General features: G+C 36.4%; 3 protein-coding genes across 3 annotated transcripts in view; 1 reads left to right on the top strand and 2 right to left on the bottom strand.

The window, feature by feature from the left end:
• Positions 1-6: 6 nt before the first annotated feature.
• LOC110441253 (40S ribosomal protein S29-like) lies at positions 7-10,182 on the top strand. Its single transcript, XM_021484365.1, has 4 exons — positions 7-80; positions 6,147-6,276; positions 8,983-9,082; positions 10,020-10,182. Exons 1-4 carry the CDS (start codon positions 44-46, stop codon positions 10,026-10,028), a joined length of 276 nt encoding a protein of 91 aa, XP_021340040.1. The 5' UTR covers positions 7-43; the 3' UTR covers positions 10,029-10,182.
• Positions 1,806-6,059, bottom strand: LOC110441243 (tetratricopeptide repeat protein 19, mitochondrial-like). Its single transcript, XM_021484353.1, has 2 exons — positions 5,826-6,059; positions 1,806-4,495 (listed from the first exon to the last, which is right to left on the bottom strand). The coding sequence occupies exons 1-2, from the start codon at positions 5,972-5,974 to the stop codon at positions 3,511-3,513; spliced, it is 1,134 nt and encodes a 377-aa protein (XP_021340028.1). The 5' UTR covers positions 5,975-6,059; the 3' UTR covers positions 1,806-3,510.
• A 3,175-nt stretch (positions 10,183-13,357) lies between the features above and the next one.
• Positions 13,358-15,245, bottom strand: part of LOC110441233 (bifunctional glutamate/proline--tRNA ligase-like) — a gene marked incomplete at its 5' end in the record, with an annotated part of 36,092 nt that continues 34,204 nt past the window's right edge. Inside the window, 3 exons of the mRNA XM_021484341.1 lie at positions 13,358-13,924; positions 14,298-14,441; positions 14,836-14,996. Coding sequence (XP_021340016.1) covers positions 13,768-13,924; positions 14,298-14,441; positions 14,836-14,996 — 462 coding nt within the window. The remainder of the gene's footprint in view (positions 13,925-14,297; positions 14,442-14,835; positions 14,997-15,245) is intronic.

Raw genomic sequence — 15,245 nt, 5'->3', positions numbered from 1 at the left:
AACTGAACCTAGGTGGATACTTGGGCGTAATTCTAACTGTACCATGGTGCCTTTGTCCAGCCTAAAACTTTGGTCCAGAGGCATGTCTTGACTGTTCAACACGTTCTGCAAATGTTCTATAATGTACTCCCTAGTCAATTCTCTCAGTGGTTTCAGAGGCACTTGATTCTACCTTCTAGGACATCGTCGGACATGTTCTCGATTTTACTGTGAAGGGTTGACAGTTTTGGGTTCTCTGTAGTCTTGTCCATGTTAAACTTCACTTCGTAATGGGTGTCGGCCACTGTGTTCATTAAGGTTCTCTACTTTACTCTTCTCAGCATGTAAGGTAAATTGTCCGTCTCCTCAGCATTATTGGCTCCTTGGGGACCCTCCTCCTGTTTGTTCAGTGTTTTCATGTAGTTCATCAGTCCCTCTTCACAGTCTTCTGGTGAGAAGCTAGTATACACCTCCTTTACAGCATTACGGTGCACTGGAGATGTTTGGTAATTCATTAGTTTCTCTAGAAAGTCATCCAAGACGAAATTCACAGTCGCCGTAGGTTCCTAGTTCATTAGTTCCTCCAGAAAGTCATTCGAGAAAATATCTTCGGGCCGGTGATCATAGGCTTCTCTTGTGTCGTCAGTGTGCTCTCCATTGCAGTGAAAGTGCCCACATAAATGACAAACGTCATCAGCCATTTCTATAATGAAACAGTAAGTCTACTGTATATGAACATAACTTTTCAACTCACCCCTGCTCTCACCCCGAAATGTGATTTCCACGCCAGGTACAACTCCTCCCCCGTTACGTATAATTACCGCAATTTACAACAAACAATAAACAACAAAGCATAACTTTTTTTACCTTTACAGTATCTTATTATTCGTAGTTTTATTCATTAAGTCACGTGAATTCTTCTGAAAGGTTTGTCAATATATCTTCATTTACTCAATAATATCATAGGAACTATTATTATCTTTGAATGACTTGTGGAATAGTTTATTTCGATAGTTATGATACGGCATACTACCCTTCGTAAGTATTACTTTAACTACGTTAATAGAAACGTTATGTTGGCTTGTGTAATTTATTATAAGACCAATTTATCCATTGGAACAATAAAGTTTAGACAGCTTATAAAAGGTTAATGGATCATTTGTGGGAAAGCGGACCAGGGGCCGTATTCATGAAACCTCAAGCATGGGTTTTGTGCTCAAGCCTAATTTCTTGTTCCAGTTATAAATTATTTAAAGATCTAATTTTGACAATATTAAAAGATCTAATTTTGACAATGATTTGGGCATGAGAACGGTTTCATGAATACGGGTCCAGAACCCTGTTCGGGAGTTGTTCTCGCTGTTTGGGACGTTCTAGACAGCATTACCAACGCATGTACGCATCCAAAGAAATTGGCAGGTAATTTATAGAATTTTTTTATGCATAAAAGGTTCACCACATGATACTTTCATGTTTATTCAACTGTATTCGGCTTTATGTTATTGGTTGCTGATTATGGTTACACAGACAGTGTCAGGTAGGAAATTATAGCGAAAGCGTATATTTCTTAATTTAGGTGTCGTGGACCGTATCTATATTTGGAAATCATTTTTTCAGCTTATAGAAGAAATTTTATCAGGATTTCCTTTGAAGCTAAAATATTAATTCTACGTGTAATTTTCTACTTATATTGATAGTGTATCCCCTAATATTTACATCCTGGACGATTCTTTATTGGGGATACATGTATCTTCACCTATTGATAATGGCAAATTTTCAAAGGGTTTTAAAAAGGTGTTCAATTAAAATATTAAGTAAAGTCACAATTAGTTTCAACATCTGTTTACTCAAATTCAATAAAACCTGTATTCTAGAAACATACATAACAAATACATATATATATATACAACACATTCTGCAGGAAAACCCTGCCTGAGATCTATTGCTTTAACTTGCTTTAACAGATAATAATATCAAAAATTTGTATTAGGTTAACCAAAGTAAAACACATTAGATGCGTATTTACCTATCTAATAAATCTCTTATAAATAATAAGACTTATAAAGCTCAATTTTCACAACTTTTTTAAATGACATTTCACATAACGAATATTCACATGTACAAAAAAAAACAACAAGTGTTTAAATACCTTAATTGATCTATTATTTACCTAATAGAAACACCTGGCCTAATTAAATCAATTCTCAACAAATTTAAAGGTGAATATGTCTTAGTTTTAGTTACAAGGGTAAGTTGGTTACTAGTCCAGTATCTTCCCCTCATTACCAGGGTTATAAGTCTCTACTAATCAATACAAGGGTTACCAAGTCTACCAGTCAATGCCAGGGTTATCTGTCATTACCAGGGTTATAAGTCTCTACTTATCAATACCAGGGTTACCAAGTCTACCAGTCAATGCCAGGGTTATCAGTCATTACCAAGTCTACCAGTCAATGCCAGGGTTATCTGTCATTACCAGGGTTATAAGTCTCTACTAATCAATACCAGGGTTACCAAGTCTACCAGTCAATGCCAGGGTTATCAGTCATAACTAAGTCAGGATTATTAGTCAATATCTGTCAAAACTAGGGTTACCAGTCACTACAAATGTTACCCATTAATACCTGGGTTACCAGTCAATATCTGTCAATACCAGTGTTATCAGCACTACAAAGGTTACCTGTCAATATCTATCAATGCTAGGGTTATGAATCATTGACAGGGTAACCTATTAATACCAGGTTTTTCAAGTCAATAACTGTCATGATATAAACAAGGGATAACTGTCAATCTGTCACTGCAAGGGAAAACATGTACAGCACTACTAGGGTTACCGGTCAATACAAAGGTTGCCAGTTAATATCTGTTGATGCCAGGGTAATCAGCACTACCAGGGTTACCCGTCAATTTCAGGGTTGCAAATCAAATTCTGTTATAACCAGGGTTACTGGTCAATATTTGTCAATACTAGGGTAACCAAACAAAATATCTGTTATACAAATGTAACCAGGGTTATCGGTCAATATCTGTCAATGCTAAGGCTTTCTATCACTACCATACTGATAGTTGCGTATCTGATAGATATACCAGGGTTACCAACTCTCTACGAATCAATAACAGGAATTTACCAGTCTTCTCAAAAAGTAGTACAAAATAATTCAGTACAGTACTTGAGACAAAAAGAAACAATATTTCTTATAAGAGTTTAAAGGTGATAATAACACTCCTTGTCTGAGGCAATATATATAGGACTTCTTTGTTAGCAATCATGTGTGCATTTTCATAGCAAATAATGAAATATGTTACACTCAATAGTGTAATTTATTGCTTTTTGTGTGATTCCCTTTCCATCCTTTGCAAGTACACAGTATGTTTCAGGATAATAATTAAGGTGAATATAGTACTCTGTACTGATCTAGTTTGTTTAAGATTTTAAAATCTCACTTTAACTTCAAGTCACTAGAACAAGTATTGAACTTCTGAAGAAAGTCATTTGTCTGAATAGCTAGGAGATATACTAGATATACATCATTACTTGATAGGTGATGATTTCCTGGCCTCTTTCACTTTCAGGAGACAATGTTTAGCTTGTTTCTGGGCAAACTCGTCTTTAGCGTCTCTAGCCAGTTTTAAAGCTGTTGTACATCTAGACTCAGCTATATCCAGTTGAGCAAGTTTAAGGGAGATTGCTCCCAAGTTACTGTAAATAGCATACACAGCGTCACATGACTCTGTTTTCTGACTTATCACTAAAGCCTTTTGTAGTGTCACCTCCGCCTTGGCATAGTTTGCTTGTATTATCTGCGCGGCTGCAATATCATTTAACACTTTCAGCATCTGAGCGGAATTCTCACCCACTGCATGAGTGCATATTTCTTCACAACGACAGAGAACAGTTTCTGCTTTTTCTAGTTCGTCATGGTGGAGGAGAAATCGGCCGTAAGTCTGTAGAGCAATTCCTAACAGACCATATGTATCTATGTCAGAGTCTGGATTAGCTTTAACCTTTTCCTCTTGACAGTCTATAACTGTCGTAAATCCTAGTCTTGCCTCATGGTCCTTCTTCGTCATGGCATAGAGACTGGAGAGTTTTAGAGTGAGCTCCATCATTGCATTGTCTTTCTGTCCACCACCAGTTTCTAGGTAGCCCTTTAGTGTGTCTTTGTATAAAAGCTCTGCTTTATCAAACTGGCCCCGACTGAGGGCCATGTCAGCCATTCCATCAAATATATAAGTCCTCGCTTGTATACTGAACTTTTTTGATATTTTCTCATTGTTGAATTTCTTATTCGCCACCTTCAAAGCTCGGTGATAGTACTTGTCCGCTTCATCAAATTCTTGTTTCAGCTGTGCCATTTTAGCAAGTCTGACATAGTGCTCAATATCCTTCTGGTCATCACCTGAATCTTTATCTTCATCAGTTTCATCAGTTTCGTCAACTTCTTCTTTTTTCATGGTGAAGAAACTCCAAATTCCGACTCCAATATAGCTTCCATGTTTCCAGGAAGGATGAAAACTGGAAATAGAGAATGAAACATATCTTAGAACTGTGGACATTTTTAAGACCTTTTCATTTCCCCTATAATGATAAACAATGCTTAAACCATGGCCAGTATTAATATTCCAGAAAAACTCTTTCAGTCAGTATTTGATATGTCGGTGTATGGACTGGAATTTGGAATATTCACTCTCCGGTGAGTATCATGGACAGTAGGGGTTGTGTAGAGGTCATTATTTTCTGGATTCACCGGTACCGTGCACACCTAGCTTATTGGTGTCAGTATTTGATATGTCGGTGTATGGACTGGAATTGGGAATATACTGGGGGTACATATACTATATATAGTACCATGTAAAACCAAAAACAACATGGCCAACAGGTTTCCTTATGGCTGCATATACAAAATGTATCGATAACTATTTAAGTATTGACATCCATTTTGACGGCAATCCCATATACAGTTGTATGAATGCAGTTGGCAACGAACATATTCTATGGTGCGCATTGAATATATTCAACAGAGATTGTACAATTGTGAAGCATATTGATTATAATAACAGATTTATTACTGTATTTAATCCTACAAAAACAACAGGGCCACAGGACCAACACATAATCTAAGTCTCAAAGTAGAGGGTTGACTTATTATTTAGACAGAAAAATACAACAGCACTGGCATTTCTACTAAACTGTTTTTTTAGTTGGGCTTATTGCGAGACATTGGTTATATCGAGATAAATACGGTATGATTTTGTCTTTTTGTATATACATGTATATGCATGGTAGTACATATAAACGTTTACTTAGCAGGGTTTTTGCCAGATGTCTATATAAGGGTCCGGTACAGGGACCCTTTCCAATTGAAAATTGACCCTGTATTTTCCCAATTTCAGTCATTATTTTTCCAACTGGAATAAAAAGCATGTTTATATAGTCTACAAGTTTCCAGTCGTTATATGTGCAAAATTCAAAGAGTAACCGTCAATGAAGGAGCATTCAAATACGTAAATAACAAAAAAAAACCACTGAACATTTGTGTCTATTTATTGCTTTACATTTTACTGTAAGAAACAGCTAGAGGAAACTTTTTGCTATTCACATTGCAGGTTTTATTTTATTTTCTAAAATCTTAAATTTTCTGTAATAAACAAAAACCGTAGTCTTTCCTTTTATTGAGAATTGATTATGTTAGTCTGTTCAGGCGGTAAAGTAAAAGCTAGGTGTGCACGGTACCGGTGAATCCAGAAAATAATGACCTCTACACAACCCCTACTGTACTGTATCCATGATACCGGCGACCCATTCACCGGCGAGGTAATCGCAGAAAAGTCAAAACCTTCATTACCTTTTGCTATAGAACGAATGTTTTCGTGAACTTATCAGTCGTATATATCCTGCTATTGCTCTGGTTCTGTACGTGTAGCCGAATCCGATATTTTTGTAAACTGAGCAAGCCCTGAAGACTCTGAAAACATTTTTCATGGGGGCTGCCATATTGACTAAAGCTGTCCAAATATTTTCGTATTTTCATTAATAATTGCATCATATATTTGAAGTTACGGAAAGAAGAACATGTAAAGTATGGTGGTTTGATTTCGTGTAATATGTGTTAATTGTTTATTTGAAGACCTAAAACACATTACTCTGATAAATCATTTTTGCCTAGGTGACGCTTTCTGTTTCCGGTGTCAAAGCGAGGCCAGCCCATGCGCTCTCTTTTCCGAAATCGCCATCATGGGATTCGCAAACATTTGGAATGCGCATCCAAGAAAATTCGGGCCTGGCTCCCGTTACTGGTATTTAATTTATTCCATCGTAGTGTTAAGCAGATAATAAATGCCTTGTTCACCAATATATGCAACAACAATAGTTTTCATATCGCTTAATTGAATAGAATTGCGAATATATAACTGGGCAATCTTGTAAGAAATGGAATCAATTTTGCACGTGGAAAGATGAGTGCGATGACCAACAGAGGTGCTGCAATGTGTGTAATCACTACTAATGGATACGAAAAATGACCCCCATCCTTTTTCAGTGGATCTGGTGATATTTATTGAAATCGAACCATTTTATGAGACTGGTTNGGGGGGATTTATAACGAGACCCTGTAGTAGGAACAGCCATTATCGTTGTAAAACTCTGATCAAGGCCGCTTGAACCTTGGATTAGTAGCTGAAAATGTTGCATTTTAAAACCGACTAACTGGTTGCATAAACGTCAATAAACGAACAGGCATGTAGATATAAGTACCACTGATATACCATCGCGCATGGAGTGAGAAATGAATTTTGTTAAAACGAGTATTAACATTTTTCTGAAGTGTATGTAACTGTCCTGTAACTGTTGTCTGATTTGTGCCACAGTCCCAATGTTTTAAAAGAAAATGGATAACTGACCAATGTGCAGGAGACAAATTAGAATTATTTAGCGGGCCCCTATTATTGTATTTATTAAAGACTCTTAAGTTACTCGGCACATTTATTGTGTCCCTATTATTTGCAGCAGTGTTGCGGATAAGTATTTATGGTATTTCATAAAAATTACTCTAAAGTGCTGCAGAGAAGCTCTTTTGGCACCGGCATCTGCCTAGGTTTGAAGTGGGTAAACTAAACACATTTATATCTGTCTGCCATCGATTAACGTCAGAACTCCGGGTCTCTATAATATGCGGGAAATAAAAAGTGACAATTTGTTTTTTAAAATATCAGTTTGAAGAGTGACCCTGGCGCATGTCGCTTATTTCCAGCATATTATAGACAGCCGGAGTTCTGACGATAATCAATGCCAGATCGATATAAAAAAAAGTTGATAAAACGTCAGAATATTTCTGACTAAGTGGGGGTACCTGATTTCGTACACTTTTGACACAAATGAACTTTTTCTTTTCTTTCGAATTCGTCTTTAAGAAGATCGGTTCTACTTTGACCTAAAAGATGTTTGCAATCTTCACTATTTCTGTTAATGTGACGTCGTATGTGCAGGGGATCTTTCTTTTACCATCATTTACTTCCACGTTTTGCGATAGTTTGGGGACATGATTTCGTACACTCTACAAATGTGCTATTCTTAGTAGATATGGCGATTATATAAATATCTGTTGTATTAATTCAAGATATTGTATTCAGTTTTTCAAAGACCAGAAAGGTTTTTTGAACGAATTGTGAGGTTTTTTTAAATGTGTTTCTTTGTTGGTGGTGAATCAACCGGATTTATGGAAAAAAATATCAACGATACATTTTCTAGTAGCAATTATTTCATTAAATGCTTCATAAAACAATAATGTATGCTCCAGAAGGGTTTTAAGGCAAAAAACAAACTTTTTTTTTCAATTTCCAAATAATGACTGTTCCCTATACGATAGCTGCCCTGTCATTGAGTGGGCGCGTATGTTAAAAACCGCTGTTATTCATTATAGCTTCTTTTTGATATATTCGTAATTTGAAAACAAGGCTATTTGGAAATTCTATATTTAGCATCACCAAAGAAGGACTATGGCGGTGGTTTGCTGTGGGAACAATTTTATGCCTCCATCATAAGCGACTGATTACAAAATAAGAACAATCTATTTAGTGTACAAAATCACGTACCCTTACTCTAAAACATTGAAACCTACAGAACGCCCTAAAATTATATATCTGGGTTAAGTTGGTTTCAAGCATCATAATTTCAAAAATATTTCAACAAATGCATATACAATACATACACCATCATGATGAAAAATATTGATTATTAAAATGTATTGTTTTTGTGACTGAGAAAAACATTGATTTTGAGGTGTTAAATCAAGTGTGAACAAATGTCATTTCAATTAAATCTCAATAGTACAGAGTAGTGAGTACCTGTTGACAAGAGGAACTGATGTGAAAAACGATTTTGTAAAAGTTTATGCCCATCTCTGTTTAAAACCTTACTTGCCGTCTCCGTGAGACACCATACGAACCCCAGATAATCAGTGCAGTGAAAGTGTTTTCACATTTCAAGACCCCTGATCTCTTTTGAAAATATGTATGTATATGTCACATCAACAGACTGTATAAAAGCTTTTTGAATTTGAATGCACAAGCTATGAGCGTTAATGCATGTACAGATCTCTGTTTTAACTACAGAAGAGGGGTCTAGCTCAATTTGTCCCCGTACTATCAACTTGCGAGGGCAGATGTACAGATCATCTGATGTTGATTGCATTTGTCATAAAAAAAAATCTTGTCAACATCTCCAAATATTTTGGTTACTTTAAGTATGGATTGGCTAACAAAATATGAAGTTTTAGATTTTTGTTGAACAATATTTTATACCTGTTAAATAATGTACCTTTGCTCTTCATAAATTGATGCAATAGTTACAGAACAGTGAATCTCTGTTGCTCTGAAATTCCAAATTTTCAAGGTACATCGTCTATGGCCTGCTGTTAGACGAAGTTGATTGTTTGTTGGAAACATTTTTCTCCTCTGGTTTATCTTGAAACAATGTGTTGTATAACAATTTTTCTCTATTTTCAGCCGTGTTTGCAAGAACACTCACGGAATCATCCGTAAATATGGCCTGAACATGTGCAGAAGATGCTTCAGAGAATATTCCGATGATATCGGTTTCAAGAAGGTACAGCCTATTTTTAAAGAATTTAACAATTTTTATATTGGAAAGGGTATACATTTTATAAGAGGTATCATAATTATTTTGGAAATGATAACAGGATTTTAAAAATGGTCAAGCAGTAGCAGGGGTTAAACACATCTAATACTTCACTTTTATTTATTATTGGGATTAGAAACAGAACTTCGTAGGTATAATTACAATTTAATAACCATGTCAGGTAATTGAAAGACATTTTAATGATCCACTTCATATATACAGCACAATTTTTTCCAACAAGTTGAATACATCAATGTTTGTCATGACATTTGTGATGACAAATAGTCATTTGTGCATTGCCTACCAAACCTTCAAGATGGCCAATTGACCGAACAAGCCCCTAAACCATTTTATTTGGACCAAGTGTGCTTACGCCTTTGTGCTGTGTCCTATCAATTATTAAGATTTCTTTTCAAATGCAAGTATACCAGAACAGCTAATAGGATTTTGAATTAAAAAAAATCTGCAGGGTTTGATCGGCCATGGAATTCAAAATGACAAAACGGAGAAAGTGCCCGTCCTTGCGGGCAGAGGGGCAGTCCCAATAGGGGAAATAACTATAAATATTCCAAGTTGTACTCTATGAATATGGCTACAGTAATTTTAGAATAATTTGGTCTGGAGTATCCTTAAGCCAAGGAGACTGTTCAATGGATATGGCAGAAGGGCAGAGCTAAATGGGCTAAAAATCAACAAAACTCTTCTTCAGTACAGATTTAGAAATTTTCACAAAATTGTATTCCTCAGGCTTATGGGACTCGTTGTAAATGGAGGGTGTGTTTGAGTTTGAGATGTCATCTGTTTAAAAAAAAAATCCTGACCTTTCCTAAAAAGCAGGAATAGTTATTCTTACTTTGCCATAGTAATATTTGCTGACACACAGACTTTGGTTTTATCCTTGCAGTTGGATTAAATGCTGTTCCAATTTTCTAAAGACTTGAGAAGAAAAAAAATGGGAAAAAATCCACAGAGGAATGAATGAAAGAGATGAAACATTGCCTGGAACCAAGAAATGTGTACCAGAGACATTGCTCTTAAAGATCTAATAAATCCTTCTTACCTCTAGACTCTGAAGTGAAATGTTTTTTTTTATGATCTAGGTTCAATGAATATCTAAAACATCATTTCAAGTACAAGATTTTCTCTGCTTAACATGTGTTGAGGGTCTCAATCTCACCTGACACGTCCAGCAACTAACTGTCTATTGACAACTTCTTCAGAATTGAAAGGTTGATTATAAGCACCTGCAATGGGTTGCTATTAAGTTTCCTGAAAGAAATTACTCTGACCTAATTTCAAGTTCATGGAAAATATATTAAAACCCTTCAAACATCGATGGTCTACAGGCATTATGCAAGTTTGCAATTGACTAACATGCATCTTACAGATAACAAAACTGTTCAGTAAACCGGTAGTGTACATGTACACTAAGCCATCATCGGATACCCACGGTTGATTTCGCTTCGGTACTCGCTCATCACATTGAGTACCGAAGCGAAATCAACTGTGGGTATCCAACGATGACACTAAGCTTGTGCATGAGATTGTCCAGATGAGTGGTGCAGGCCCTCTGTCCTAGCCAAGCCTTTTATACTGCATAAGGGATTACAGTGACCTTCCATAGTAATGCCTTGAGAAATGGGGAGGTAAATGTGGCCCCGAAAAAACGTTATAAATGGAAGAAAGATATAGTTAAGGGAGCACTGTAGGAGGTGTACAGTGCACTCGACCATAATTATTTTAGGTCATTGCAACCTTCACCTTGGTGTCCAATAAGTGCAAAATTTTCAACAAAAATCTTTTGTCAAGGCTTTTTAATTTTACTCGATATCTTTATGAAACTTGATAAATATACCTGCATGACCACAATTATGTCACTGTGACCTTCACCTAAGGTCCAAGAAGTGTAATATTTTAGTGTACTGTAGTTAATTCACAGTGACACTTAACTACTACGTTGAAGGTGAATTAAGCATTCTAATACACATTTGGGCCATCGCGAACAGTAAGATAACATTCCAAACGCGAAAGGGCAAGTTTGTAAATGCCTGTACCAACTTGGGTGTCGAAAATAGCAAAAGGCTGTAACTCTGTATAACGTACGGCACAAACCTGATTCATAAGTGTTACAAATTTGATTTATAAATGTGAATAACAAGAAAATAACATTTGTATGTCCAGGACAAACTTTGTTAAAAAAATGAACAAGAACTATGTGCTGAAATACACAGAAAATTCAGAAATGTTAGGAATATTTGTAATACCTGTATAAAATTATTGTCGTCAAAAAATGCCTCAAATGAAAGCAGATAAGTTGAAGCAAGAATATTTGAGATGTTGCAGGGTATTGCCATAACATAATGCGTCACTGATGAGCCTATGTCTAGCGCTAATTTTGTGAAACAAAACGTGTTCCTCTTCGATTTACTAACCAACATGCATAGGTGTTTTTGTCCTATTTAAACAGGAGTTGTCTTGAACATTTGACCAAGAGGTGAAGGTCACAGTGACCTAAATGTAATGTACTGTCCTGCGCACCTTCTGCAGGTGAAATTGTAGATATATTTTGTTTCATCGAGATATGTTTAAGTATTTACACGTTTCTACCGAAATTGTTGAACTAGAGATGAATGTCTGGGGGACTTAAATCTAACGCATTGCACACATGTGGGTGAATTAACAGATACATGTCGGTTTCATCATCTTTAACATTAAAACTTAAAAGATTTGACTCAAATTTTCACACTACATCCACATTTGAACCAGAGGTGAAGGTCACAGTGACCTAAATATGACCCACTCTGCACCTGTGGGTGATGCAATTACATAGTTCATAAAGATATCTTGACCCATTTAAAGTTGACATCGCAGGTGAGTTTTCAAGAGAAAACTTTGCATTTATTTCACCTTAATCTAGGTATTATTTATGGTACATGTAACCTGAACAGTCCTCTGCTCACATTCAAGTTTCATCAAGATATAGTTTATTTACAGCCCAGATAGAATTTTAATACTTAATATTCATATTTGACCTTGACCTTGATGTGAATGTCTCGGGTGACCTAATTTAAACACTTTCTATGGACGGCAAGTTAATAAGTGTATATTCTTTATATGACCTGAGCTCAAAACTATAATGTGTACAAACTTCAACAGTTTAACAAATACACAATCTGTAAATAAAATTTTGCACTTTTTTTACCTTTGACCTGGAGGTGACCTAATTTCAGTGCATTGCATGCTTTATGTTGGTGATGCAGGTATACATCTTTAATCAAGATATTTTAAAAGTTATGGCTCAAACCAGAGGCTATTTAGAATAAAGACCATTATTAATACAATGTCTCCCTTTCATTTAAGATGGTCACAGTGTTTCACTTCCGAGACAAAAAGGATTAACACTTATTCTATCGGTACAGTTTTGTTCATAATACAAATAATTTGAGGTTCTTATAAACTGCTTCATCACAACCTAAGTCATCTCAAAGTGGTTCACAAATTTTTATCCGTGGTTATTGGACCTTTGCAACCAGCCAATATCTTGCTCAACTCCATTGGGAGCATGCATACAGCTGGTGCTGCCATTTAGGCTCTCGCAGCTAGCATTCAACAATTCCAGCACTGTCGAGCCACACACTCATTTACAGCTGAGTAGACTGGAACAAGGTGAGTAAGGTATCTTGTTCAACGATACAACACGGTACCATGATGGGACATGGCCCCGGTGTCCTACCACTAGACTTCCGTGCCTCCTAATATACCTGGTGGTAAATAGTACAGGGTGAATAAGGACACTACATCTGGATCCCATCAACCAAGATGGGTGCGAGGGGTGCAAGAATAATTCAACCAAACATTAATCCTGAGGAGGCACTGGAGTATTAATTAGCTTATTATAACCAAAGCATTAGAACTACAGAGGCACATGTTTAACAAACAGAACACTTGTAGGCACATTAGTCCTATGGAAGAATGAGGGACTAAAGTTAGTCTATTGTTACCAAATATTTGTCATGAAGTGTATTACGATGTAATTAGCCTATATAGAAAATGTACTTTAGTCCTAAGAAATTACACGGGGTATAAGACAAATTCAACTAAGCCTTGGTCCTAAGGAGGCATCGGAGGTGTTTTTTGGCCTATTATGACCAAATAGTTCAAGGAGTCGCAGGGTATAAGACTGCAACTTAGATATAGTTTCAGTTCATTCCAACAGATGAAGGGAAAAGTAGAACAACAAAGTACATTGCATTGAATTGTTTATTATAAATAAAAGTTGGAAGTCCTTTGGATCTTGAACAGTTTGGAATCACAGTATATGAATAAGCAAAATTGTATTGCAACCTTATTTAAAGACTTATTCTCGTAGTTGATGATGGCAAGGAATCAAGTTGACTCTGTTTAATTCAACATCTGCATACATCCAAGTATCCACGACCTTGACAGTTCAAACACAGCTAATATTGCTTTAAATGCTCTGATTTCTAATAGTATTTTAGGTGTTGGAGAGGTGATTCCAAATGTTGGTCGGACTACAGTTTCATACATAACCATTGTGTGATGTTATAATCCAATAATTTGTGTTGAGGTGTAAATTATTTTATAATCCAGTCAGTCATATGTATCTCTGGTACAAATGTTAGTATCTTTGCTCAGTAGCTTCTCCCAAACAGTGTGTAATATTTGGCGTCCTTGCCACAGCAAGGCATGATGCACTTTGTGCCCTTGACCAACTCCTTAGGCTGTTTGAAAGGGATACACAGTCCCTTGGCTCCCATAGCAGGTGCCCCCTCCTCTACCACAGCATCCCTGGGAAAATACAAAACACATCCGTTAATAAATCTATCAACATGTCAAGAATTGTTCAGGTTTTTGTTCATTTACAGATTCAGTCCAAATATTAAATACAATTACCCAAACACACTAAAAACATGTATCTACCAATGGGAAAGGATCATGAACTTTCCCCCATACCCCTCATATTTTTTTTACATATGTATGGTATATTATTGCTCATTTGAAAAGAATATTAAAAGTAAAATAAGATTTATTTAATGCGAGTTATTTGTATATAATATTGATATAGGCCTTGATACTCTTTAACCATGATTAATGCAAAACAAAGCAGTTCAGAGACACATCAAATAATAAACTTCCACAACATTGTTTGGAGCAAGCATACCTGGCGCTGTCCTTCTTGATCTTCTCCTCACACGGAATCTCGCCGCAGAACGGAGCCTGGATGATCTTCTTGTCGTCTAGGCTATTACAGAATTCTTCCCAGTCGTGCGTCACGGACATATGTCTCGAAAGATCCTCGTTGGCTCTGGAGATGTACAAAAAATCACAGTTACTGATGCTGATTATATGCCTAGCCTTACCCCAGTAGCGTGCTATGTTCGTAACCTAAAGGAGCTTCAATGTCAGAGCATCTAGCCTTCTAATTTCACACCCTTTCTCAACCTTAACACAAGTTTCTTAAATGGAAACAATTTTATGCTTTGATAGAAATTAATGATTCAAGAACTATATGCAATAATACCCAAAGGTACACAGCACAGAATGTTGATCTTTCATCAATCGTGCTTAAATTCGAATTTGTCCAAAGCAAACATGCTTCTGAAGCTTTATGGAATGTGTCCACTATGCTCATTGTATGGCCATTGTAAACAGATTTACAAAAAGAGATATACTAGCGTGTATTGGTTGGCCAATCTTACTTGGTAAACAGGTTCTGCTGGATGTTGTTGAGGGTGTCCCTGGTGCTGGTGGCCAGGTTGGCCATGGGAACTGTCGACTTGACCCCGGTGTCTCGCCTCACAAGAACAGCCTGGTTCTGTTTGATGTCCCTAGGGCCCAGCTCCATCCTGATCGGCACTCCCTGTTTAACACAAATGTTGTGATGTAGTAAACATGTCACGTGATGTAGTATACAAGTCACATGATGTATTACACATACATGTATTCCTCAAAACATCACCCTCCCAAAACCACCAAATCTCTTTATAAAGCCAAACATTCTCTCAACTAATGGTGGCACAATAACAATAAACATGTTTTTTTTTCGTACTGTAAAAATATGGTATCATAATGTCTGTATTATATTAAGGTAGGGTAACTAGCATTACAA

Source organism: Mizuhopecten yessoensis, unplaced genomic scaffold (assembly GCF_002113885.1).
Source record: "Mizuhopecten yessoensis strain PY_sf001 unplaced genomic scaffold, ASM211388v2 scaffold1791, whole genome shotgun sequence".
Classification (NCBI taxonomy): domain Eukaryota; kingdom Metazoa; phylum Mollusca; class Bivalvia; order Pectinida; family Pectinidae; genus Mizuhopecten; species Mizuhopecten yessoensis.
This window is presented reverse-complemented; position numbering and strand designations above follow the sequence as displayed.